A 27,181-nucleotide genomic window follows, 5' to 3' on the forward strand; every position below is an offset into this window, starting at 1 on the left:
AGCTCATTTTCCCCGAGTTCCCAGTTGACGTGAAAGCAAAGTAGTCGGAGATTTCCAGGTTCTGCTGATTTGAATGCGGCAAACGTCCAGACTTCGTTCAATGATGCACAGACAGGAGCGCACTTTGGAACTGCAGGACTCTTGAGTAACCATGCAGACAATTGAAGTTCTGAAGTGAGTACTTCTTTTATGTGGATAACTAGGGCGTATTTAATCAAAGCATTGCGTAAGAGTATATTCATCGTCTATACATTTACATTACATTTAAGTCATTTAGCAGACGCTCTTATCCAGAGCGACTTACTATAGATGTGATTAAGACTAAAGAGGTCTAGGGAACGCAGCCATTCGGGATAGAAGGACTGCGGGTTGGCGGCGCACGTTCAACAAACAACTTGGATATTCGTCAAATAATGTTGACAGTTGTCTGGAACAGCTGGAGCTCTCCTGCAGCTTTTATTTTTCTTTCACCTTATTTGTGGAACTGTTTTATGTTTTGGTGCCTGTACTAGAGAGTGGTGTGGAGTTTGAATTCAGTTTCCTAATATGGGGGATTAGTAGTACTCGTAGTTTAAATTATCATTTTAAATCGAGGATCAGGTCCCCCTGTCTATATAAACCTGCTCATACTGATCTAAAAGGCGAAACTGGAGTGCTGATCAGGGACGACTCTCTCTCTGTAACCCTGATCCCAGTCCAGGGACTATGTTTCTATAGAGGTTCATATGAAGGACTGGCATCACCTCTACATTATGACTGAAATGGGTATGGTGTCTGGTGTATCTTGGGAATGTGCTGTAATGAAAGCAGTGTTGGTGTTGTGACTGTATAGAGCCTCCTAAGTTCCTTTGACCTGTATACCGACTTGTCGTCTGGTTGAAACTGTATAATGTCTCGTCTTGGTTTTCTATTAAAATGTTTCTGACACCATCTTTCTGAAATATACAGTACTGTATGTCAGTCTAAACTGGATCACTAAATTACAAGGTTCATTTGAATTATTCACATTTTGCAGCATACAAAGGTTTAATCTTGTGTTCAACATCTTGTGAGTTATTGACTTGTGGATGTTAATTTAATTTGTTTATTTGGATCCTCATAAGCTTGGTGACTGCTGGTCTTCCTGGGGTCCACAGAAAATTCATCATGGTTTCCGGGACATAGATTAGGCTTAATCTTGACCGAGACTAAAAACCATGCTCAATGGAACACTACCATTGAAATATATTTTTAGTCCAGGACTAAACTCAAGCTGTGTCCAGGTCACTCCGGGGAACCAGCCCCACAAATATCAGACACTAAACAGGAAGTGTCAAACTCGTTCCACGGAGGGCCGAGTGTCTACAGGTGTTGTCGCTACTCCCTTGTACTTGATTAATGAATAAAGGTCACAAAATAGTAAGGAACTCCTCTCACCCTGTTGTCTTATTTGAAAGGAAAACCCAGACACTTGGCCCTCTGTAGAATGAGTTTGACATCCCTGCCTTACAAGGTCACCACAATAGATATGATTACAGCAGTAGTATAGTATGCTATAGCAGTACAGTATGCTGTAGCAGTAGAGCATTATTGCAACAAGACAAGAACAGACATCTGTGATTTCACACAGTTGTTGTGCAATCTGGAAGACATTTGTAATTTCATTTTTTTATTGCAGTATTGGTCCATTATTTTGACTGTATAGCCTTAATATTACACAATCACTTAGCATGATCATATTGCAGTGTTAACATCAATGATTGACCCAAGTATTTACCTGATAATCAGACAGTGCTTCTGATTTTTAATCTTAGATTAACATTGAAATGTTTTAATACAAAGCTACAATTCCAAGCTGTAGTGTCATCACGTTCTGCAGTCCTGCTGGTTTTTCTTCCAGGCACTTGGCAGGAGGGGAGAGTCGACCTCTTGTATCCATCAACTCTACAACTTCTCCACCTTCTTCACAAACTGCAGCAGGTCGTCAGCCAGGAGCTGTGGCTCCTCGAAGGCAGCGAAGTGGCCTCCTCGGGGCATGTAAGAGTAGGAGTAGATGTTCCTGAACTTGGCTCTAGCCCACACCTGGGGCACGTGCATTAGCTCGTTGGGGAACGCCGCCAGACCTGTAGGCACATACACCCCCATGCTGAGGACACGAGAGACAGGTTAACAAACACCACATTTACATTTTAGTCATAACAGACAGTCTTAGCAGAGTGTCTCACAATCAGTGCATTCAACTAAAGCAGGTAGAAAACAACCACCTAGAACATCTCATTATTGGGAGCCTGTTATCAAAACACAAAGCAAGAATGATCATGTGTTCAAGTCCCACAAGGATCATAAAACTACAACATGTACTATACGTCCATTGGCATATATTATTAAATAGTGTCTCATTGTTTTTTAGGAACAGCACGTGTCATATTAAATGGACAGACCCTGAAGGAACAGCCCGTGTCATATTAAATGGACATACCCTGTAGGAACAGCCCGTGTCATATTAAAAATGGACAGGCCCTGTAGGAACAGCCCGTGTCATATTAAATGGACAGACCCTGTAGGAACAGCCCAGGTCATATTAAACTGGACAGACCCTGTAGGAACAGCCCAGGTCATATTAAATGGACAGACCCTGTAGGAACAGCCCGTGTCATATTAAATGGACAGGCCCTGTAGGAACAGCCCGTGTCATCTGCGGCCAACAAGGCAGAGTTCATCTCAGCCTATGCCTCCCTCCAGTCCTCGACTTCTTGGCACTGACGGAAACATGGATCACCACAGACGACACTGCTACTCCTACTGCCCGTTCGTCATTAAATGTTCTCGCACACCCCTTCTGGTCAGGGGGTGGTGGCACCGGGATCATCTCTCCCAAGTGGTCATTCTCTCTTTTCTCCCCTCACCCATCTGACTATCGGAATTCCATGCTGTCACAGTTACCAGCCCTTTCAAGCTTAAATCCTTATCATTTATCGCCCTCCAGGTTCCCCCAGAGTCATCAATAAATGGACAAGCCCTTTCCTGAGGAACACCTCTCACAGTGCTGGGCCTTTAACCTCCCCACGTCATCATTCCTCTCTGCCTCCTTCTTGGACCTCAGACCCCCCCCCTGTAGGAACAGCCCATCTGTCATGCTGTTCTTCCAAATGGACAGACCCTCCAAGTCTCCGAACTACCTCGTATCCTTTTCCCTCTGTCATATTAAACTGGACAGACCCTGTGGTATCGGAACCTTCGCCCCCCCCGTGTCATCCTATTAAACTGGAACCTATCTCCTGATTCTGCCTCCTCAACCCTCCTCTCCTCCCTTTCTGCATCCGTGACTCATATGTCCCCTACTGGACAGGCCCTCCCCGCCCCGTGGCTCGAACAGACTCACAGAACAGGGCTCATATTAAATGGAGGAAAACTCGCCCCTGCGGACCTGGCATCCTTTCAGCCCACATTTTCCTCCTCTGTCTCTGTCAAAGCCATTTTCTACCACTCTAAATGGACATCTGCCTCTAACCCTAGGAACAGCCCATTCTCATATTAAACTGGACCTCCTCCCTCTCTGCAGATGACTTCGTCAACCATTTTGAAAAGAAGGTCGAACATCCGATCCTCGTTGCTATTCAAATGGACAGGCCCTGCTCACACTGCCCTACCCTGTGCTCTGCCCTTTCTCCCCTCTCAGATGAAATCTAAATGGACAGGCCCTGTAACCTGCCCGCTTGACCCTATCCCCTCCTCATCTTCTCCAGACCATGGACATCAACTCATCCCTGACCGCTGGGAACAAGAGAGCCCAGGTCACCCCTTCTGAAAAATGGACTCAATCCCTCCGATGTCAACAACTAGACCAGTATCCCTTCTTCTTTTCTAAAACTCTTGAACGTGCCCTCCTTGGCCAGCTCTCCCGCTATCTCTATTAAATGACCTTCTTGACCAAATCAGTCAGGTTTCAACTAGTCATTCAACTGAGACTGCTCTTCTCAGGCCCTGTATCACGGAGGCGCTCCGCACTGCTAAAGCTAACTCATCTCCTCTGCTCTCATCCTTCTAGACCTAGGCCCTTCGATACTGTGAACCATCAGATCCTCCTGTCACCCTCTCCGAGTTAAAATGGACAGACCCGCTGAAGCATCCTAGCCTGACAGGTGTCATACCAGGTGGCGTAAATGGACAGACCACTGGTGTCCCCCAGGGCTCTGTTCTAGGCCCTCATATTACACTGGACACCAAGTCACCTCTGTCATAACCTCACATGGTCTCCCTATCATTTAAATGGACAGACCCCTTTCCCCCTTCTGATGACCAGGTGGCGAACAGCCCTGCATGTCTGGCAGACATATCAGTGTGGATGACGGATCACCACCTGCTGAACCTCGGCAAGACGGAGCTGCTCTTCCTCCCGGGGAAGGACTGCCCGTTCTATGATCTCGCCATCACGGTTGACAACTCCATTGTGTCAGAGCGCTAAAACCTGGCGTGATCCTGGAACACCCTGCCTCAACTAACATCAAGGTCCCGTAGGTTCATGCTCTAAACATCCGGACAGACCCTGCCTCACACAGGAACAGCCCGTTGTCATCTCCCGTCTGGACTAGCACCCTGTAGGAACAGCCTCCCTGCCTGTCATAAACCCCTAAATGGACAGACCCTGTCTGGAACCTTCCCAAGTTCCCACGTCACCCCGTCATACTGGCTTCCAGTAAATGGACCAGACCCTGGAGCTGTGAGGAACAGCACCTCAGTACCTCCAGGCTCTGATCAGGCCCTACACCCAAACAAGGGCACTGGATCCACCTCTGGCCTGCTGCCTCCCTACCACTGAGGAAGTACAGTTCCCGCTCAGCCAGTCAAAACTGGACAGACCCTGGTGGAACAAACTCCCTCACGACGTCATATTACAGCGGACAATCACCACCTTCCGGAGACACCTGAAACCCCAGCCCTAGGATAGGATAAGTATTTCTTCTCACCCCCCTTTAAGATTTAGATGACCCTTGTAGGACATTCCTGTGTCATTAAATGGACAGACCCTCTGGAACAGCCCGTGTCATATTAAATGGGACAGACCCTGTAGGAACAGCCCGTGTCATAATAAATGGACAGACCCTGAAGGAACAGCCCGTGTCATATTAAATGGACAGACCCTGTAGGAACAGCCCGTGTCATATTAAATGGACAGGCCCTGTAGGAACAGCCCAGGTCATAATAAATGGACAGACCCTGTAGGAACAGCCCAGGTCATATTAAATGGACAGACCCTGAAGGAACAGCCCGTGTCATATTAAACTGGACAGACCCTGTAGGAACAGCCCGTGTCATATTAAATGGACAGGCCCTGTAGGAACAGCCCGTGTCATATTAAATGGACAGGCCCTGTAGGAACAGCCTGTGTCATACTGGAGAACTGCCACCACACATACAAACTCACTGATTATCCAGTCTGTTGTCAATGTTGGTCTTTAAGTTCTCCTTGTAGAACCTCATGGAGGACACGATGGAGCCGGTGGTCCAGTAGATCATGATGTTGGTCAGCAGGTCGTCCAGGGTGAACTTCCTAAAACACAGGAACCAGGCTTTCTCAATGAACCAATCAACAGCCCTGGGTTTTATTCATTCTCCAATAAGAAACACTTTTCCAGTTGCAACATGTTTTGCTACAGTGGGCACTAATAAATACAACCCAGGAAGTCCCTGTTTCAGTTAGTTTTTCCTGTTTGTTGTCATGTGAATAGGACTGTGACTGGATGCTATCAAGGCAACATGTGCATGCAAATAGAATAGGTTCATTGTTTTGCTGGGACAAATAAAGTTGTATTGAATGTTTCCCCTACAGTTTTGGCAGATCTGACCCTTTGATGAAGAGTAATTGATGGGACAGCAATATATTTACCCCCTAAAAAGTACACTGCTCAAAAAAATAAAGGGAACACTAAAATAACACATCCTAGATCTGAATGAAATATTCTTATTCAATACTTATTTCTTTACATATTTGAATGTGCTGACAACAAAATCACACAAATTATCCATGGAAATCAAATGTATCAACCCATGAAGGTCTGGATTTGGAGTCACACTCAAAATTAAAGTGGAAAAGTGGATATAATGTCCTTAAATCAAGTCAAAATGAGGCTCAGTAGTGTGTGTGGCCTCCACGTGCCTGTATGACCTACCTACAACGCCTGGGCATGCTCCTGATGAGGTGGCGGATGGTCTCCTGAGGGATCTCCTCCCAGACCTGGACTAAAGCATCCTCCAACTCCTGGACAGTCTGTGGTGCAACGTTGGTTGCGTTGGTGGATGGAGCGAGACATGATGTCCCAGTGCTCAATTGGATTCAGGTCTGGGGAACGGGCGGGCAAGTCCATAGCATCAATGCCTTCCTCTTGCAGGAACTGCTGACACACTCCAGCCACATGAGGTCTAGCATTGTCTTGCATTCGGAGGAACCCAGGGCCAACCGCACCAGCATATGGTCTCACAAGGGGTCTGAGGATCTCATCTCGGTACCTAATGGCAGTCAGGCTACCTCTGGCGAGTACATGGAGGGCTGTGCGGCCCCCCCAAAGAAATGCCACCCCACACAATGACTGACCCACCGCCAAACCGGTCATGCTGGAGGATGTTTCAGGCAGCAGAACGTTCTCCACGGCATCTCCAGACTCTGTCACGTCTGTCACATGTGCTGAGTGTGTACCTGCTTTCATCTGTGAAGAGCATAGGGCGCCAGTGGAGAATTTGCCAATCTTGGTGTTCTCTGGCAAATGCCAAACGTCCTGCACGGTGTTGGGCTGTAGCACAACCCCCACCTGTGGACGTTGGGCCCTCATACCACCCTCATGGAGTCTGTTTCCGACTGTTTGAGCAGACACATGCACACACATTTGTGGCCTGCTGGGGGTTATTGTGAAGGGCTCTGGCAGTGCTCCTCCTTGCACAAAGACGGAGGTAGCGGTCCTGCTGTTGGGTTGTTGCCCTCCTACGGCCTCCTCCACGTCTCCTGATGTACTGGCCTGTCTCCTGGTAGCGCCTCCCTGCTCTGGACACTACGCTGACAGACACAGCAAACCTTCTTGCCACAGCTCGCATTGATGTGTTTGCTTTCACAGAAGTGTGATTGACTTGGAGTTACATTGTGTTGTTTAAGTGTTCCCTTTATTTTTTCGAGAAGTATATATATATATTTCTACACTCACAACCCAAAGTAAACAGGCTGAACTGTAGCTTGTACCTCTCCAGCCCCCCATCTTCCAAGTCCCTGTTGTTGAAGTCAGTCCAGGTGGAGAACTTCTCCAGTATGTAAGCAGCCAGGCCTACTGGAGAGTCATTCACTCCACAACCTGCAGAGGGAGACATTTCACAATATGATTAGTACGACGACTACAGCTGAACTATCAGAGATCTGTGTGTCTTTGCATTTATTTATTTTACCAGGGAGTCATACTGAAACCATGGTCTCTTTTACAGCCCTGAAATACATCAAATACAAAATATAAATACAAAAATAAAGAAAAACACGATCATCAGCTTTCTGAATTGCCCTAGAGGCACCAAAACATAAAATGTGAGACCATTTTGAAGATGGACCTTATTTGTGGAACAAAAGCTGCATGAGAGCACCAGCTGTTCCAGACGACTGTGTGATCATGCTCTCCGTAGCCGATGTGAGTACACCTTTAAAAAAACAGGCCAACATTCACAAGGCCACAGGGCCACACGGATTACCAGGACGTGTACTCCGAGCATGCGCTGACCAACTGGCAAGTGTCGAACCTGACATTTTCAACCGCTCCCTGACAGAATCTAATACCTACACGTTTCAAGCAGATTGAAGCTCTCAACCTGCTCCACTACAACACCGTCGATGAGAATGCAGGTGTGCTCAGCCCTCCTTTTCCTGTAGTCCACAACCATCTCCTTTGCCTGAACCTCATTGAGGGAGAGGTTGTTGTCCTGGCACCAAACTTCCAGGTCTCTGACCTCCCTATAGGCAGTCTCATCGTTGTCAATGATCAGGCCTACCGCTGTTGTGTAGTTAGCAAACTTGATGGTGTTGGAGTTGTGCTTGACCATGCAGTCATGGGTGAACAGGAAGTACAGGAGGGGACTGAGCATGCACCCTTGAGGGGCCCCTGTCTTGAGGATCAACGTGGAAGATGTATTGTTGCTTATCCTTACCACCTGGGAGCAGCCCATCAGGAAGTCTAGGATCCAGTTGCAGAGGGAGGTATTTAGTCCCAGGGTCCTTAGCTTGGTGATGAGCTTTGAGGGCACTATGGTGTTGAACACTGAGCTGTAGTCAAAGAATAGCAATCTCATGTAGGTGTTCCTTTTGTCCAGATAGGAAAGTGCAGTGTGGAGTGACTGCATCATCTGTGGATCTGTGTGTAGGGTTTCTGGGATAATGTTGATGTGAGCCATGACCAGCCTTTCAAAGCACTTCGTGGCTACAGACCTTGAGTGCTACGGGTCAGTAATCATGAAGGCAGGTTACCTTGGTGTTCTTGGACACAGGGACTATGGTGGCCTGCTTGAAACATGTTGGTATTACAGACTCGGTCAGGGACAGGTTAAAAATGTCAGTGCATACTCGGAGTACACATCCTGATATGTTGACCTGTTTAAAGGGCTTACCCACATCGGCTACTGATAGCGTGATCACAGTCATCCGGAACAGCTAGTGCTCTCATGCATGCTTCAGCGTTGCTTGCCTCGACGCGTGCAAAGAAGTCATTAAGTTCGCCTGGTAGGCTCGTGTCACAGGGCAACTCGCGGCTGTGCTTCCCTTTGTAGTCCATAATAGTTTGCAAGCCCTTCCACATGCCGGTGTAGTAGAACATTGAGGGCTGTCAAATAATTTTTAAACCAGGTACATGCAGCCTAGTCTAGGACAATTGAGGAAAGCCTCTGAATTAGCAGTGAGTGATCAACAGTATCAAAAGCATTTGACATGTCAATGAAGAGAGCAGCACAATGTTGCTTTTCATCCATAAAGTAAACCACATTTATAACTAGGCATGCAGCAGAGTTAGTGCTATGACCTGGTCTAAACCAACTTATTTAATTTTAGAATACATTTCAAAGACAATAAAGATCTTAGCTGAGATTTAAATCAAGGATTCTAATACTTTAGCTAGGCAAGAAAGTTTAGAAATAGGCCAATAATGATTTAGGGGACAATGGTCACCACCTTCGAAGGTTGGAATACATGGGCCATCTTCCAAACCTTGGTGCCAGTACCAGATATAAATCAAGTTAAAAATATGGGTTAATGATTCAGCAATCAGGGGGACAGAGAGCTGCAGCAAGTCTGGATCAAGCATATCACCAGGTGTGTGTGGTGGTGTGACGAGTACTACAGACCGATGGTAAAAACTGACCAACAAAGCAGTCCATTCAGTCTCATGCTCAAACAACAAGCCTGGGAGTTGCGGATCATCAAAACGCCAGGTGAAATATCAGGTAAAAAAAAGTTGTGATGACATTCTCACCAGCGGAGTCTGGCTTGGTGCCCTGGATGTGCAGGTAGCCAGTCTCTCTGATGATCTCATAGAAGTTCCTTTCCATGAAACCTACTGAACCAAACAACCTCCTGACATCCTCCCGGGTGAACCCAACCAGCCAGGGCAGGTAGCGGCCAATCAGGATTGAAAACAGGACACCGAACCCCCTCAGTTTGCTAGTTAACATGTTGAGGTGGAGACCCTTCACACACCTACACAGTAGCACAGGAAGAGAATATATAGAGTGTGGTCATCTGTTGGAGGAAATTATAGTTTAAATGATTAATTATGTATACATTTAAAGTAGAACCATTTATTTTAATACTATTATGTTATGGTATGAAATGTATGGATTTTTGGTTAAACTAGGACCGAAAATGTAGGTAAAACAAATTAATTGTCTGTACCTTGCGGGAAAGGGAGAAGGAGGGCATATATCTTTTAGACAGATTGGAATGTTTGTTTTATGAGGGGAGTAGAAGACAATCTCCAGACCTGAAGACACTGCGCTATTGTGTGGATCGGAGAGAGTGTGAGAAACTGATGACGTCATTTTATGTTCTCTATTTAAAATGTAAGGTTCTTTGTATTTTTGGGTCAGTACTCATCAAGAATAAATGCTGAACTTGTTTTTAAGACTGGTCTCGATCTATTTCATGCAAAATGATAAATTTACAACTTATTGTGAAATAGATAAGAGTGTGAATTTGGTTTTGGCTACAAAACATACAGGAATTTAGAATTCCTCTAACATCATCCAACAGAGAAAGCTTTCTGCTTGATGGTTACAGTGTTGTTCTGAAGACATTTTATTCTGCGTACACTAAATGTAACCGTGACTTAGCGTTTCCCAAACTCAGTCCTGGGGACCACAATGGGTACATGTTGTGTTTTTTTGCTATTAATTAAAATAATCAAACTTGAGGTAAATCAGCTGTGTAGTGCTGTACTGCAAACACCCAAATGTGCACACCTTGGAGTCCCCAAGAGCAAGACTGAGATACGCCACGCTAACCCTTAGATATTTGCAGATCTGAAGGGTCTGGATAGGTAGAATCAGTATAGCGGAGGTGCTGTGTATCTGAAGGGTCTGGATAGGTAGAATCAGTATAGTGGTGGAGCTGTGTATCTGAAGGGTCTGGATAGGTAGAATCAGTATAGTGGAGGAGCTGTGTATCTGAAGGGTCTGGATAGGTAGAATCAGTATAGTGGAGGTGCTGTGTATCTGAAGGGTCTGGATAGGTAGAATCAGTATAGTGGTGGAGCTGTGTATCTGAAGGGTCTGGATAGGTAGAATCATTATAGTGGAGGTGCTTCCACCATATTGTTCCCACCTAACAGATCAACAAATATCAACATGTTTTGCCCACTCGTGGATTAGACACTGCTGGCAACTCACTCCAGCGAATGGTTACATCAATTATATGCTTTAAAATCCAGGAAGGGGAATGTGCAAGTGCACTTATCTAGAAAAGAAGAAGAGCAGATACTTCTTACTCTGGCACCACATCTGGGCCATGTTAGTAGTGAAGACGAGAGTGAGACCCAGAAGACAGTCTCCTCCCACAGATAATAGTCTGATGACACCCAGAAGACTCCATCAGTATGACACCACAGAAGAAGACCTTTAGTATGCAGCCAGAAGAAGAGCAGATACTTTAGTATGACCCTGCAGGAAGAGGGAAGAAGAGCACTTTAGTATGACACCACAGAAGAAGAGCAGATACTTTAGTATGACACCACAGAAGAAGAGCAGATACTTTAGTATGACACCACAGAAGAGCAGATACTTTAGTATGACACCACAGAAGATGAGCAGATACTTTAGTATGACACCACAGAAGACGAGCAGATACTTTAGTATGACACCACAGAAGAAGAGCAGATACTTTAGTATGACACCACAGAAGAAGAGCAGATACTTTAGTATGACACCACAGAAGAAGAGCAGATACTTTAGTATGACACCACAGAAGACGAGCAGATACTTTAGTATGACACCACAGAAGACGAGCAGATACTTTAGTATGACACCACAGAAGAAGAGCAGATACTTTAGTATGACACCACAGAAGACGAGCAGATACTTTAGTATGACACCACAGAAGACGAGCAGATACTTTAGTATGACACCACAGAAGACCATAGCCCTTAGTAACTCATCTATTCCTAGTGTAGTGAACTAATAGTAACTTTACTAAATAGGGCTGGGTTAAAAAGCCAAAAAGATTAATTACCACAATCAGAAAATAACAAACCTTGAATCTCCTTGCTTGATTAATAAAAATAAAAAAACGTATTAGTGGGATATTTATTGCTATTCTAGGTTCTACAACTCCTCCAGCCTGTCATGATGGGGTTACTGTAACCTAACCCTGTATTACCTCTACTTCTCCAGCCTGTCATGATGGGGTTACTGTAACCTTACCCTGTAGTCCTGTGGTGTGGAGTTGATAGAACCAGATAGAGATACATAATAAGTCACTTAGCGTGCCTGTGGCCATAGAAGATGAGCATTTGCTCTCTGAAGTCAGTTACGACGCCAAACTGTGTCAGGTCAAGACCCTGGGGAGGACGACGGGCACGCAGATGAGCTTCCTGAGACGTTTCTGACAGTTTGTGCGGAAATTCTTTGGTTGTGTAAACCCAGTTTATTCAGCTGTCTGGTCTCATACGATCCCGCAGGTGACAAAGCCGGTTGTGGAGGTCCTGGGCTGGCTACAAGTGATCTGTGGTTGTGAGGCAGGTTGGATGTACTGCCAGATTCTCTAAAACAATGTTGGAGGCAGCTTATGGTAGAGAAATTAACATTCAATTTTAAGGCAACAGCTCTGGTGGCCATTCCTGGTTGACAATCCTGCAGTCAACATGCCAATTACACACACCCTCACAACTTGAGGCATCTGTGTCATTGTGTTGTGTGACAATACTGTACATTTTAGAGTGGCTTTCTATTGTCCTCAGAACAAGGTGCACCTGTGTAATGATCATGCTGTTTAATTAGTAAGTTGATATGCCACAGGGATGTAAACTCATTTGTGGACAACATTCAGAAATAAGCTTTTTGTGCGTATGGAAAATGTCTGGGTCATTTTATTTCAGCTCATGAAACATGGGACCAACCCTTTGCATGTTGCATTCAGATTTTTGTACATTTGTACAGTTTCCTGACTGTGTCCAGCTCGCTAATATTCACCTAAATGAAAGCTAGGCTGTCAGTTATTGACAGTGAGTATATATATACAGCCGTTTGGACCCCGTTGAAGACCGAATGAGGCCCCTGCGGCAGAGTGAGTTAGACACCCCTGCTTTAAAGAATGCTTATGCCCCATAAGCGAGTCCTCACCTTGCTTATGAGGGGCCTCGGAGAAGCCATATCCTGGGATGGAGGGGCAGATGACTTCGAAAGCCAGACTGTCCAGCGAGTTAGTGAGTAAGGGCAGGATCCTATAGAACTCATAGACAGAGCCAGGCCAGCCATGCACCAGCATTAGAGGCAACACCCTCTGGCCCTCACGGTGAGGTGGACGCACATGGATGAAGTGTACATCCAATCCTGAAGGAAGAGGAGTCAGGGGGTTAGAGGACGGGGAGCAGTGGGTAAAACATTGGGATAACTTGTTATAAGCCTTTTATAAATGCCTTATTCTTTATGTCAACATTTAAACTGACTTTTATGATTACGTCTGACAAATGCCAAACAGAGTGAGAGACAGAAACTGCCACTATAAAGATCATGATGTGATCATCAAGGCCTACTGACCCTCAATATTGGTTTTGAATTGAGGATACTTGTTGAGTATTGCAATCTGCTTCTTCCAGTTAAATTGATGCCTCCAGTGGGAGACCACCTTCTTCAGGTAGGTAGAGTTAAAGCCGTACTGGAAGCCCGTGTCCTCCAGTGGTTCAGTGTACCGGGTCCTGTCAATACGGTCATACAAGTCCTGTAGAGGAGGATGATGATGGAGGAGGAAGACCTGTGTTAGGCCTGTCGTGGTCACAAAGTTACATGTTCCCTTGATTATCACATGAAATTAAAAGATCCTCAACCATAACTCCCTGGGCACACCACGTCATTTCAACATGGATAATATTTAGTTGAGACGATCAATGAGATTACAACCTATACACCCCCACTCAAAAAGATCAAAGTTCATTGAATTTCCAATGTGTTTTCACTACACTATCATTATTAGTATCTATTGATCCTGTTTACATGTATATATTAGTATCTATTGATCCTGCTACTGGTCACTATTCCTCCTGTCATTGGCACAGATCAAACTATACAAGCAGAAGATACATTGCGTTGACAACCAAACAATTCAATATCACTACATTTTACATCAACCAGAGCTTGAAACATTTGGCCAATTCTATTGTCTAAGTTTAATTCAATTCTGGGTTGAATTTAAACAATAGCTGTTGATGATTTTACTCATTTTTGATGATTTTACTGATTTTACTAAGATAAAGTCCCATTTCATTTGCTCTGTTACACCTTCCCTTTGGAATGACTTTAATAGTGACAAATCAAATCCAATTTTATTTGTCACATACACATGGTTAGCAGATGTGAAATGCTTGTGCTTCTAGTTCCGACAATGCAGTAATAACCAACAAGTAATCTAACTAACAATTCCTAAACTACTGTCTTATACACAGTGTAAGAGGATATAGAATATGTACATAAGGATATATGAATGAGTGATGGTACAGAGAAGCATAGGCAAGATACAGTAGATGGTATCGAGTACAGTATATACATAAGATGAGTATGTAAACAAAGTGGCATAGTTAAAGTGGCTAGTGACACATGTATTACATAAGGATGCAGTCGATGATATAGAGTACAGTATATACGTATGCATATGAGATGAATAATGTTTATATATATAATTATATAAGGTAGCATTGTTTAAAGTGGCTAGTGATATATTTACATCATTCCCATCAATTCCCATTATTAAAGTGGCTGGAGTTGAGTCAGTGTCAGTGTGTTGGCAGCGGCCACTCAATGTTAGTGGTGGCTGTTTAACAGTCTGATGGCCTTGAGATAGAAGCTGTTTTTCAGTCTCAGCTTTGATGCACCTGTACTGACCTCGCCTTCTGGATGATAGCGGGGTGAACAGGCAGTGGCTCGGGTGGTTGATGTCCTTGATGATCTTTATGGCCTTCCTGTAACATCGGGTGGTGTAGGTGTCCTGGAGGGCAGGTAGTTTGCCCCCGGTGATGCGTTGTGCAGACCTCACTACCCTCTGGAGAGCCTTACGGTTGAGGGCGGAGCAGTTGCCGTACCAGGCGGTGATACAGCCTGCCAGGATGCTCTCGATTGTGCATCTGTAGAAGTTTGTGAGTGCTTTTGGTGACAAGCTGAATTTCTTCAGCCTCCTGAGGTTGAAGAGGCGCTGCTGCGCCTTCTTCACGATGCTGTCTGTGTGAGTGGACCAATTCAGTTTGTCTGTGATGTGTATGCCGAGGAACTTAAAACTTGCTACCCTTTCCACTACTGTTCCATCGATGTGGATAGGGGGGTGTTCCCTCTGCTGTTTCCTGAAGTCCACAATCATCTCCTTAGTTTTGTTGACGTTGAGTGTGAGGTTATTCTCCTGACACCACACTCCGAGGGCCCTCACCTCCTCCCTGTAGGCCGTCTCTTCGTTGTTGGTAATCAAGCCTATCACAGGTGTGTCGTCCACAAACTTGATGATTGAGTTGGAGGCGTGAGTGGCCACGCAGTCGTGGGTGAACAGGGAGTACAGGAGAGGGCTCAGAACGCACCCTTGTGGGGCCCCAGTGTTGAGGATCAGAGGGGAGGAGATGTTGTTACCTACCCTCACCACCTGGGGGCGGCCCGTCAGGAAGTCCAGTACCCAGTTGCACAGGGCGGGGTCGAGACCCAGGGTCTCGAGCTTGTTGACGAGCTTGGACAGTACTATGGTGTTGAATGCCGAGCTGTAGTCGATGAACAGCATTCTCACATAGGTATTCCTCTTGTCCAGATGGGTTAGGGCAGTGTGCAGTGTGGTTGAGATTGCATCGTCTTTGGACCTATTTGGGCGGTAAGCAAATTGGAGTGGGTCTAGGGTGTCAGGTAGGGTGGAGGTGATATGGTCCTTGACTAGTCTCTCAAAGCACTTCATGATGACGGAAGTGACTGCTACGGGCGGTAGTCGTTTAGCTCAGTTACCTTAGCTTTCTTGGGAACAGGAACAATGGTGGCCCTCTTGAAGCATGTGGGAACAGCAGACAGGTATAGGGATTGATTGAATATGTCCGTAAACACACCGGCCAGCTGGTCTGCGCATGCTCTGAGGGCGCGGCTGGGGATGCCGTCTGGGCCTGCAGCCTTGCGAGGGTTAACACGTTTAAATGTCTTACTCACCTCGGCTGCAGTGAAGGAGAGACCGCATGTTTTCGTTGCAGGCCGTGTCAGTGGCACTGTATTGTCCTCAAAGCGGGCAAAAAGTTATTTAGTCTGCCTGGGAGCAAGACATCCTGGTCCGTGACTGGGCTGGATTTCTTCCTGTAGTCCGTGATTGACTGTAGACCCTGCCACATGCCTCTTGTGTCTGAGCCGTTGAATTGAGATTCTACTTTGTCTCTGTACTGACGCTTAGCTTGTTTGATAGCCTTGCGGAGGGAATAGCTGCACTGTTTGTATTCGGTCATGTTACCAGACACCTTGCCCTGATTAAAAGCAGTGGTTCGCGCTTTCAGTTTCACGCGAATGCTGCCATCAATCCACGGTTTCTGGTTAGGGAATGTTTTAATCGTTGCTATGGGAACGACATCTTCAACGCACGTTCTAATGAACTCGCACACCGAATCAGCGTATTCGTCAATGTTGTTATCTGACGCAATACGAAACATATCCCAGTCCACGTGATGGAAGCAGTCTTGGAGTGTGGAGTCAGCTTGGTCGGACCAGCGTTGGACAGACCTCAGCGTGGGAGCCTCTAGTTTTAGTTTCTGTCTGTAGGCAGGGATCAGCAAAATGGAGTCGTGGTCAGCTTTTCCGAAAGGGGGGCGGGGCAGGGCCTTATATGCGTCGCGGAAGTTAGAGTAACAATGATCCAAGGTTTTTCCACCCCTGGTTGCGCAATCGATATGCTGATAAAATTTAGGGAGTCTTGTTTTCAGATTAGCCTTGTTAAAATCCCCAGCTACAATGAATGCAGCCTCCGGATAAATGGTTTCCAGTTTGCAAAGAGTTAAATAAAGTTTGTTCAGAGCCATCGATGTGTCTGCTTGGGGGATATATACGGCTGTGATTATAATCGAAGAGAATTCTCTTGGTAGATAATGCGGTCTACATTTGATTGTGAGGAATTCTAAATCAGGTGAACAGAAGGATTTGAGTTCCTGTATGTTTCTTTCATCACACCATGTCTCGTTAGTCATGAGGCATACGCCCCCGCCCCTCTTCTTACCAGAAAGGTGTTTGTTTCTGTCGGCGCGATGCGTGGAGAAACCCGTTGGCTGCACCGCTTCGGATAGCGTCTCTCCAGTGAGCCATGTTTCAGTGAATCTATTTCATTTTTAACTGGAGATCTCACAACAATCCTTCTCCTGATAGCACATTTGTAATTGTCTGTGATAAATATAATGGCTGTGCTTGGATAATACCCTGGATGGGATACCAAAGGGTAGCTGTAGATACATCATTTCTCCACCAGGAGGTGCTGCCCAGCCTATTGTTTTTTCCCTACAGTTTATTTTTACAACAGTGGGTAGAAATTATGATCTGACATTGTTTTAAATATACAAATTAAACATATTATATACAATTGCCTGTTGAAATTTGGTTATCATGATGTCATAATCCTGTGGTTGAAATTTGGTTATCATGATGTCATAATCCTGTGGTTGAAATTTGGTTATCATGATGTCATAATCCTGTGGTTGAAATTTGGTTATCATGATGTCATAATCCTGTGGTTGAAATTTGGTTATCATGATGACATAACCCTGTGGTTGAAATTTCACCCTCAAACAACATTTGACTTCTTTCCAATCTAAATGTATTTTACATATAGATTCCATGTCACAATATGTTGGCAAATTAAGTTTAAACAAAGTGGATTGAACCAGTTAGTGCCCAGAAACGGACAGTAAGACTTGCAGCAACTATGAACTTGATACCTACCTGTATCTCTTCATCGGAAGTCTGGACCTGAAAGGGGAAAACCGTCTCATCCTCTGACTGAGGCTTCTCTCCTGCCCCCCACCACCCATCCCCTATTGGAATGCGATTGGTCTTCGTGCCTTGATACACCCAGTAATAACAGGTCAGCAGCCCGCCCACGGCCACCGCAGACCCGGCCACCAAGAGCTGCTGCTGCTGGGTAGGATCCAGGCTGGAGAGGGCCTGTCTAGAATACAACACGCAAACAACCCGGGAATGTAAAAAAAAAGGTTAGTGTCACGAACCAGGTTTCCATTCTATGCGCATAAAGTACATATTAAAACAACATAACGACAGGCCTGATGAAAACAGAACATTTGTAGGTAAACTTTCTAAATGTCGACAAAACACGCTAGACAAGGTGCGATATTTTTGTCTGTAAAATTAATTATTCGAGAAACGTCGGTGGAAATGCTTTTATGTGCAAATATTAACATAACCACCATAATCATAGCAAATTTGAAATCAAGTAATGCCATGTCGTTTGGTCCGTCCACTACTACTCGTTGGGAAAGCATGCAGTTTATTAGGCTGGCGATTCAATCAATTATGATGAATGTGCAAGGTGATAAACTTAATGCCTGGTTCCAAAATATAACGAGAGTCTTATTCTGGTGACATGATCATCAATGCTTGTCTGCCGTTTGACAAACAAACATTTCTCTCTTTTGTCCATAATAATCTCATCATGTAGGCAGCCTACCGTATCTACGAGCTGTTGCCAAAACCAGAGATTCGCTATATTTATTTTTGTTTATTTTACTAGGCAAGTCAGTTAAGAACCAATTATTATTTTCAATGACGGCCTAGTGGGTTAACTGCCTGTTCAGGGGCAGAACAACAGATTTGTACCTTGTCAGCTCGGGGATTTGAACTTGCAACCTTACGGTTACTAGGCCACCCCATTGCAAAACGTTTCCAAACTAGCAGTAGATGAAAATGTGATGGAAACGCATTTAACTCGTTTTTTATTTTAGCACATGGGAATTTAACTATTTCGTTCAACCTCCCAAACCCACTCATTGCTCCCCAGGAAAAAAATGTGGTATTTCACACAGAGGTAAAAATCTAAATAACATGCTTGTATGGATGTCAACCCTCATATATGTTCATGTCGTCATCACCAATCAACTGCATTACAGTAAAAGCTGCAAAACAACATCTGTCATTGTCATTGAAAGCCAGTCTAAGAAGGTTCTATGTTCGACATTTCAAATGTTTGTTTTTTTACTTTGTGTTTTGTACACGAGGTTCAAGCAGCTGATATTACTATATGTGGTAATGGAACATGTATTTCAGAACGGGTTAAATTGTGTAGATTATCATCGTAACATACTTGCTTGTAAGTCAAATAAAACTGACATCAAGCGAACTTTTAGAATTTTTGCAACCAGAAAATGGCGGAGCGAGTTCTGCATGTGCACCTTTAAAAACATGCCTCAAAACCCAGATATCTCTATCCCAGCTATATGCTACCAGTTTATACAAATGGGAGTTAGCATTTTGCGGTCACTCCTTCTAAACCTGAAAGTGGCGATTTCTAAATGTTATGCAGCGAAAACAGCCAAATATATCCAAATCGAACAATGGTTACCAAATTATGGGCCTGTTACAATACATCGATCGCGATTTGACGAATATCCATTTTGTTTGTTGACCGTACGCCCCCAACACGCAGTCCTTCTATCCTGACTGTCTGCGTTCCCTTGACCTCTTTAGTCTTAGCCACATCTATAGACGATGAATATACTCTTAAGCAATAGTTTGATTAAATACGCCCTATTTATCCACATAAAAGAAGTACTCACTTCAGAATGTCAATTGTCTGCATGGTTACTCAAGAGTCCTGCAGTTTCAAAGTGCGCTCCTGTCTGTGCGTCATTGACCGAAGTCTGAACGTTTGTCGCGTTCAAAAATCAGCTGAACTCGGAAATCTCCGACTTCAGTGCTTTCACGTCAACTGGGAACTCAGGAAAAACGAGCTCCGAGTTTTTGCCCCCGAGTTGCCAGTTGTCGTGAAAGCACCATTTCACTAGACTATTGACATTATGACCACGATCATAAGAAAATACAATTCAAATTTCATTTCTCAGGTTTCTATCATCAATAACTTGAGGCCAGTCACCATAGGCGAAATAACAAGCACATAAGTCAAATCACGAACTTAACCTATCCCCATGTAAAACTCATTCCAAGGAAGGCAGTGTCTGTGGGTTTTCGCTCTACCTGTTTTCTTGATTGATGAATTAAGATCACTAATTAGTAAGGAACTACCCTCACCTGGTTGTCTAGGTCTTAATCGAAAGAAGAAATATAAAAGTGGCTGTCACTCGGCCCTCAGTGGAATGAGTTTGACACCTCCTGTCAAGTAAGAAACCATTGTTTAATACACCGAGAACGTCTAACAGTAGGCCTAATGCTGGAACGTATAAATAGCCAATCATCCCTAAAGCCAATAAAGAAAGCCTAAGGCCTATTTTGTTCAGTGTGACTTACAGAGATTTAGATCTTTGACATCCACTGATGTGCAGGTTCTATAATAATAATATATAATAATATATGCCATTTAGCTGACGCTTTTATCCAAAGCGACTTACAGTCATGTGTGCATACATTCTACGTATGGGTGGTCCCGGGAATTGAACCCACTACCCTGGCGTTACAAGCGCCATGCTCTACCAACTGAGCCACAGAAGGAAGGTTCTCATTGCGTTACATAATACTTTCCCATAATGAATGATTTAGCTTAGCCTACAACCATATAAATAACCGGGGTAAGTCGTTCTGCAACTCTGGTTAGCTATATATCTCTTGGATTCTCATCGACAACACCAACAGTTATTGTTTATAAGCGCGGAAATCGACACTGTCGCTCGAGCATGCTTTTGCGGCACAGTCGATTGCGCACCGGACCTCGGGCTCGTTCCCTGCACCGGTTCCCTGCACTTCCATTACAGTCCGTCAATTTCCAATGGAGAACTGCGATTTGCCTTGCAGCATTGGGTTGCAGAGGCAATTCGTTCTGTGCTGCACACGTCGGCTTTTATCGAACTTTTGCACCAAACTGTATGTGTTAAATGGCTAGACAGAAATTGCAGCCGAAAGTGAATGTTTAACTTTCGTGAGTCCCATTTCGCGCAGAGGCGGTCGCTTTTGTGTTGATGCTATTAGTGGAGTCCGAATCAGCCCCACCTCTCAAACAAGCACGAGTGACGTCACCGCGTTTATATAAACGTTTAGGATGCGTTGTGGTGTAACGTTACTTGTTACGATCGGAGTTGCAGTAAAGACTGATATCAGACGTGAAAAATGCTCATGGATTGGAAGATCGTCGTTCCTTTGCTCGCGGTGGCATTCATCGTGGCGAGCGCCGCTGGGACACCGGGGGGCGTCATGGACGCAGATATGAAGGACCAAACTACTAGAGACGCGCTGCAGTTCGCTGTGGCCGAATACAACAAGAGAACAAACGACCTGTATGTTTGGCAGATGGCCAAGGTTGTCAAGGCTCAGAAACAGGTCAGTCGCTTTTTTAAATATTCTTTCATTTAGTTGAATGACGTCAATGTTGGCCGTTCGTTGTGTTGCGTAGTTTTTTTATTTTTTCATCCCGCTGTTCAATACTTAAATCCACTCTGGCTATCTACTCTGATTTCAGGACAATCTCGTCTGTGTGCCAGAGGCAGAATAACTAATGATGTTCATTCATAAATTCATCTATCGAATATGACCGGTGTCAATAAACGTCGGCCAAAATTCGTCATTAAATTGTTGCCTGCAGCACAGTTGGTCACCGACGCTCCAGAAAACAGTGCAAGTGGAATGGTCAGATGTTCTCATTTGTGTCTGGAAGTAGCAAGCTAACTAACTTTACGCCTCGATCACATCCGACAGGGTTTTTGCATTTTGCCTGGGAAACCAGTGTTTGGAAGATATATTGGCACAGGTGTTAGGCCTGGGAGGAGGTCGAGGACCGGTAAACCGTGCCAATGTGTCCTTAACACCGGCTTCGAGGGCGTTTATCACTTTTATACAACGGGTTACCAACATATTCAAATATTGATTGACATAGTATCATAACTTTTATTTTGATTATTCATATTATTTGACGAGATGTAGTCCCGAAAAGTCTACGGTTGCTGCCCAAGCGGTCTGGTCGTTCGTTTTATGGCTTCGGTTACCGGAGACTCGAGCAGTCAGTCGTTCAAAATGTTCCATTGAAATACTAGTTGGCAACAGTCTTATCCCTTGTTTGCTTGCCAACTATGGCTAAATTAGTCACGTAACACGTAACTATGAAGACAGAATAACAGCAAAGTATTTGCGTTTAAGTTTTGTAGTGACATTGTATTTGGATATACACTTAACAATGAGTTAAAGAGCTGTGCTATTTCACCTGGCATAGGTAATGTGCTCTCTTGTCAGGACACTGTTGTTCAGAGGAACTAGTTAACACAATCACTTCAAATTGAAGCTGAAAGGGCAGAAAACTAGCTGCATTTAATTTGACCTGTATTTCTTTATCCATTAAACTATGCCGGTGTGAAATGGTTAGCGAGGTGCGTGCAAATAGTGACTCTAGTGAACTGAAATAGTGAACTGGTGTCGTCAATTGCTCTGAGACCTTGACGTAGTTTCCCTTGCTCTGCAATGGCGGCGGCTTTCGTGGGGCGATAGGTAAACGATGCTTTGTGGGGAGGCAGTTGTTCTGTGCACAAGGTCCCTGGTTCGAACCCTGGTAGGGGTGACGACAACAGCTGCTTCGTGGTTTTTACTGGCCGAGAAACTCTCTTCCCAATGCAAAAGACAGACAGCGATGTTTATACAAATATCCGCTGTTGAAAATCAAATGCCAGTCTAAAAGAAATGGGAGATCAATATCTAGTTGTTGTTTTTTTTTTACAGTGGATCAAGTTTATAAATTGCCTGGCTGGGTTTGCACGAGAAAGTGGATTTGAGAAAGTGGATTTGAGAAAGTGGATTTGAGAAAGTGGATTTGAGAAAGTGGATTTGCAGTCAGATGGAACAGATTAAATGGGCATGTCAACATCCTACCTCGCTGGTGCTAATTTGTGGAATAAAACACTATCTGGAATGCGGTTTAAACCTATCAGCATCCAGTATTAGACCCACCCGTTTGTATAATTACCTATAACACAGGGTATGTTTGAAGCATATAATTAAATGGCTGTAGTTGGGGGGAAAAATAACATTTGAGCTACTTTTGAAAGCAAAAGTCAAATTTAAAACAGTATTGGTCTTGTTGAATTTGGTTTTCATACTAGCAAGCTAGGGGTGATGGTTAGCTAAACAAGCAAGTCTGTTTGTTGGGTTACAACGGCAACTACTGAAGCCATCTAGTCAACTTGCTAGCGACTTTGCTGGATGGTGAACACACTTGTGGTAAATTATAGTTTTGACATGAAAGGCATATTCAACTCAGAGTTCTTTCCATTCTCTGGAAAATAATTTAACTCTGTGTAAGGTCAGTTCCACTCCGCTTTAGTGTCGTGGAACAAGAGCCTTCCACGTCGTTCATTGGCTCCTCGTTGATCCCTTACATAGTTGGTGATGAGTGGAGACAATGGGAGCCTATTGTCAGGAGTAAACACGCTAGGACTAATGTGATTAAGATGAACATTGCCTCATGTATCCTCTGGCTCAGTGAACAATGCTCACTTGACCATTATGCAGTGGACTCATTTTTTAAACCATGTGGTCATCTGTACTGTTTTTAGTAGTTCAGTTCTAGCCATAGAAATAGAATCACTAGAACAGGTTCCTCATTCAAGATGGGTGATTTCTATGTCCGTGGTCTGACGTGCTGACCATCCTCTGCTTACAGGTGGTAGCTGGGATGAAGTACATCTTCACAGTGCAGATGGCCAGGACCCTGTGCAGGAAGGGAGGTTTGGAGAAGGACTGCACTGTGCATCAGGACCTAGCTGTGGTAAGGACCACTAGGCTAGCCTGGTCCCAGATCTGTTTGTGTGCAATACTGGCACTTCAGCTCAGTGCTTCCTACATGTACCGCTTTAAAAAGTTTATAACCTTTTAAACAGTGAACACATTGGTAACTACTTATAAACCGTTAGGAAATCCTACTTGTAACGTGTTACCCATTTCACTATTGGCTCAGTATTGAGTTGTTTGCAAAGGGAAGTTTCAGTTGACATTTCTATTGAATGTCTGTTAGCAGTGTTTGAGAGCATAATCATGATTCATTGTGGGTACATTTTGCCTGACTACTCTACAAATAATAAATAGTTTATGATGCAAGGTGATTTGTAGCTCAGGCTGTCGGCTGCAATGTCCGTCAAACGTTCTGTCAGGTGTTATGCTTGCTGAAGGGGTGTGTGATCATACCAACTCCTGTTGCTTCCTGTTTCCTCAGACCAACCAGTGCACCTTTGAGGTGTGGAGCCGCCCCTGGCTGGGAGCGATCCAGTTGACCAAGAATGACTGCCAGCCGTAAAGACCCAGAGGAGAGACGACTTCGTCTAGTCTTCCACATTACTAGTGCAATGTATTACTAATGCTGGTCAACCTCTGACTATATAAACAATAATATAACTAATAATTATCTTACTTTATTCATTCCCACACCAATAAAATAACTTTTGTCTTAAATTTAGTATTAAAATAGATTGTAAACTCTATGCAAAAGTTGAACTAAATATAGAAATGGTTTGTAACATCTACATGTGGTTTATTTATATATTTTAAGGGTTTGATCAGCTAAATATTGCGGAAATAATATTAGTTCCATCAATGTAATTGTCCATTTCCAATCCCCCATATATTTTTGGAGTAAACTAATAAACACCAAATTATGTATTTGGTCACCGACAAACAAGCAAGATTTCTGGCTCTCACAGACTCTGACTGGTCCACCAGCGACTCCTGTGTCTATATCCGCAGTAAAACAAGTCCTATATCAACGTAACCTGAAAGGCCAGCAAGGAAGGAGGCACTGCTCCAAAACTGCCATAAAAATAGCCAGACTACGGCTGCACATGGGGACAAAGATCAGACTTTTTGGAGAAATGTCCTCTGAAACAAAAAATATAATTGTTTGGCCATAATAACCATTGTTATGTTTGGAGGAAAAAGGGGAGGCTTGCAAGCCGAAGAACACCATCCCAACCGTGGAGCACAGGGGTGGCAGCATCATGTTGTGGGTGTGCTTTGCTGCAGGAGGGACTGGTGCAATTCACAAATTAGATGGCATCATGAGGAGGGGAAAATGATGTGGACATATTGAAGCAACATCTCAAGACATCAGTCAGGAAGTTAAAGCTTGGTTGCAAATGGGTCTTCCAAATGGACAATGACCCCAGGCATAGTTCTAAAGTTGTGGCAAAATGGCTTAAGGACAAAAAAGTCAAGGTATTGGAAGTGGCCATCACAAAGCCCTGACCTCAATCCCATAGACAATTTGTGGGCAAAACTGAAAAAGCCTGTGTGAGCATGGAGGCCTACAAACCTGATTCTGTTACACCAGCCCTGTCAGGAGGAATGGGCCAAAATTCACCCAACTTATTGTGGGAAACTTGTGTAAGGCCACCCAAAACATTTGACCCAAGGATAAACAATTTAAAGGCAATGATGTAGCTCCCTTCAGTAACCACGAGCACAACCGTTCCTTTATTTTAACTGACGGCTTTATTCTATAGTTTTAGTCAGAATTATCACCTTCCGTGAGAACTATAAAGTAAATGAAAAATACAGTTAAGCACACTCTTACAACCTTATCTTACGAGTGACTTATTAGCTTGGTATAACTCTGAAGTGCTTACATGCATAACATTTACATTTAAGTCATTTAGCAGACGCTCTTGTCCAGAGCGACTTACAAATTGGTGCATACACCTTATGACATCCAGTGGAACAGCCACTTTACAATAGTGCATCTAAATCTTTTTAGGGGGGGGTGAGAAGGATTACTTACCCTATCCTAGGTATTCCTTGAAGAGGTGGGGTTTCAGGTGTCTCCGGAAGGTGGTGATTAACAGTTTAACCGGCGTTATAACAGGTTCAGATTAACACATGAATAAAGGAACAAATACCTCATTGGCTGCTTATTACAGAAGGGAGGAAATCAAACTTCACACTTATTATTCCTGGCATGAATTCACACTTCATCCTAACATACATTCTTCAACCTTTATGAACTACACCCGATGACATGAAAACTTAGCTAACGCAGCGCAGGATTGCCTTCCCTCCAAAGGTGTGTTGCTACAATAAGGATCCCCGTTACAACAGTATTAGCTACGTAGTTCCGCTTGTATTATCATTTCCCCCGCACAGCAGACACATAAACAATTCAAACAAAAGACAACGACATAACCTGTAAGTCTAACTGTCAGTTACAAATGATACCAAATACTAATTGAGTGTATGTAAACTTCTGGCCCACTGGAAATGTGATTAAAGAAATAAAAGCTGAAATAAATCACTCTCCACTATTATTCTTTCACATTCTTAAAATAAAGTGGTGATCCTAACTGACCTAAAATATAATTTTAACGAGGATTATGTCAGACATGGTGAAAAACTGAGATGAAATGTAATTGGCTAAAGTGTATATAAACTTACAACTTCAACTGAATCTTATCTCAGTTCACTGGTCACGATAACAACACCCACCCATAGCACACGTTCACCCGGCCACAGCTGCACCAAAATAGCCTCCAACACTCTCCTCAGCAAACTGGATGCAGTCTATCACAGTGCCATCCGTTTTGTTACCAAATCACCTTATACCACCCACCACTGCGACCTGTATGCTCTAGTCGGCTGGCACTCGCTACATATTCGTCGCCAGACCCACTGGCTCCAGGTCATCTATAAGTCTATGCTAGGTAACAGGTATATCTCACTGGTCATCCCCAAAGCCAACACCTCCTTTGGCCGCCTTTCCATTTCTCTGCTGCAAGTGACTGGAACGAATTGCAAAAATCGCTGAAGCTGGAGACTCATATCTCCCTCAACAACTTTAGACATCAGCTATCTGACCAGCTAACCAATCGCTGCAGCTGTACATAGTCCATCTGTAAATAGCTGTTGGGGGAAATTGTTGTTGAAATGATTAATAATGTATACATTTCAATTAGAACCATTTATTCTAATTCTATTATGTATGGGCTCTTGGTTAAGCTGTTACTGAAAATGTAAGCAAAACTAATTAATTGTCTGTACCTCTCGGGAAGTTTAAGAGAGAGGGATGACGTATCTTTCCTGACAGATAAGAATGGTCCTTGATGTACCATTTGTGGAGGAGAAGATATCTTTTAGACAGATTGGAATGTCTGGTTTATGAGGGGAGTAGAAAACATCTCCGGACCTAAAAACACTGGGCTATTGTGAGAATCGGAGAGAGTGTGGGAAACTGATGATGTAATTTCCAGTTTATAACCTGTGGAAATGTGTATGTGGTTAGTACTCACTCGAATTAAACACTGTTACCTTGGCTTTTAAGACTGGTCTCAATCTACTTCATGTATAATTA

The 27,181-nt window shown here is 44.0% G+C and overlaps 2 protein-coding genes across 3 annotated transcripts; one reads left to right on the top strand and one right to left on the bottom strand.

Moving 5' to 3' along the window:
• Positions 1-1,627: 1,627 nt before the first annotated feature.
• On the bottom strand, positions 1,628-19,863 carry LOC118357678 (epoxide hydrolase 1-like). 2 transcript variants are annotated; one of them, XM_052477620.1, is made up of 6 exons: positions 19,476-19,859; positions 17,629-17,854; positions 13,243-13,423; positions 7,208-7,316; positions 5,405-5,530; positions 1,628-2,125 (listed from the first exon to the last, which is right to left on the bottom strand). In XM_052477620.1, the coding sequence occupies exons 1-6, from the start codon at positions 19,496-19,498 to the stop codon at positions 1,924-1,926; spliced, it is 867 nt and encodes a 288-aa protein (XP_052333580.1). In that variant the 5' UTR covers positions 19,499-19,859; the 3' UTR covers positions 1,628-1,923. The 2 variants fall into 2 exon arrangements, with proteins under 2 accessions (XP_052333580.1, XP_052333579.1); XM_052477619.1 differs by lacking the exons at positions 1,628-2,125; positions 5,405-5,530; positions 7,208-7,316 and adding an exon at positions 12,680-13,035 and having other exon boundaries at positions 19,476-19,863.
• Positions 19,864-20,899: 1,036 nt separating this feature from the next.
• On the top strand, positions 20,900-27,150 carry LOC118402702 (cystatin-like). Its single transcript, XM_035800884.2, has 3 exons — positions 20,900-21,186; positions 23,513-23,617; positions 24,062-27,150. Exons 1-3 carry the CDS (start codon positions 20,977-20,979, stop codon positions 24,140-24,142), a joined length of 396 nt encoding a protein of 131 aa, XP_035656777.1. The 5' UTR covers positions 20,900-20,976; the 3' UTR covers positions 24,143-27,150.
• The last annotated feature ends 31 nt before the right edge of the window (positions 27,151-27,181 follow it).

This window comes from Oncorhynchus keta, chromosome 24, assembly GCF_023373465.1.
Source record: "Oncorhynchus keta strain PuntledgeMale-10-30-2019 chromosome 24, Oket_V2, whole genome shotgun sequence".
Lineage (NCBI taxonomy): Eukaryota > Metazoa > Chordata > Actinopteri > Salmoniformes > Salmonidae > Oncorhynchus > Oncorhynchus keta.

Bases quoted from the DNA above. Each gene is read 5' to 3' on its own strand.
- LOC118402702 (XM_035800884.2), top strand. From the start codon at position 20,977: ATGCTCATGGATTGGAAGATCGTCGTTCCTTTGCTCGCGGTGGCATTC. The intron at 21,187-23,512 runs GTCAGTCGCTTT...CTCTGCTTACAG, and splicing joins TTGTCAAGGCTCAGAAACAG to GTGGTAGCTGGGATGAAGTA. The intron at 23,618-24,061 runs GTAAGGACCACT...CTGTTTCCTCAG, and splicing joins TGCATCAGGACCTAGCTGTG to ACCAACCAGTGCACCTTTGA.
- LOC118357678 (XM_052477620.1), bottom strand. From the start codon at position 19,498: ATGCAGACAATTGACATTCTGAA. The intron at 17,855-19,475 runs GTGAGTACTTCT...GTTGTATTCTAG, and splicing joins CAGACAATTGACATTCTGAA to ACAGGCCCTCTCCAGCCTGG. The intron at 5,531-7,207 runs GTACAAGCTACA...CCTGTGTTTTAG, and splicing joins GAAGATGGGGGGCTGGAGAG to GAAGTTCACCCTGGACGACC.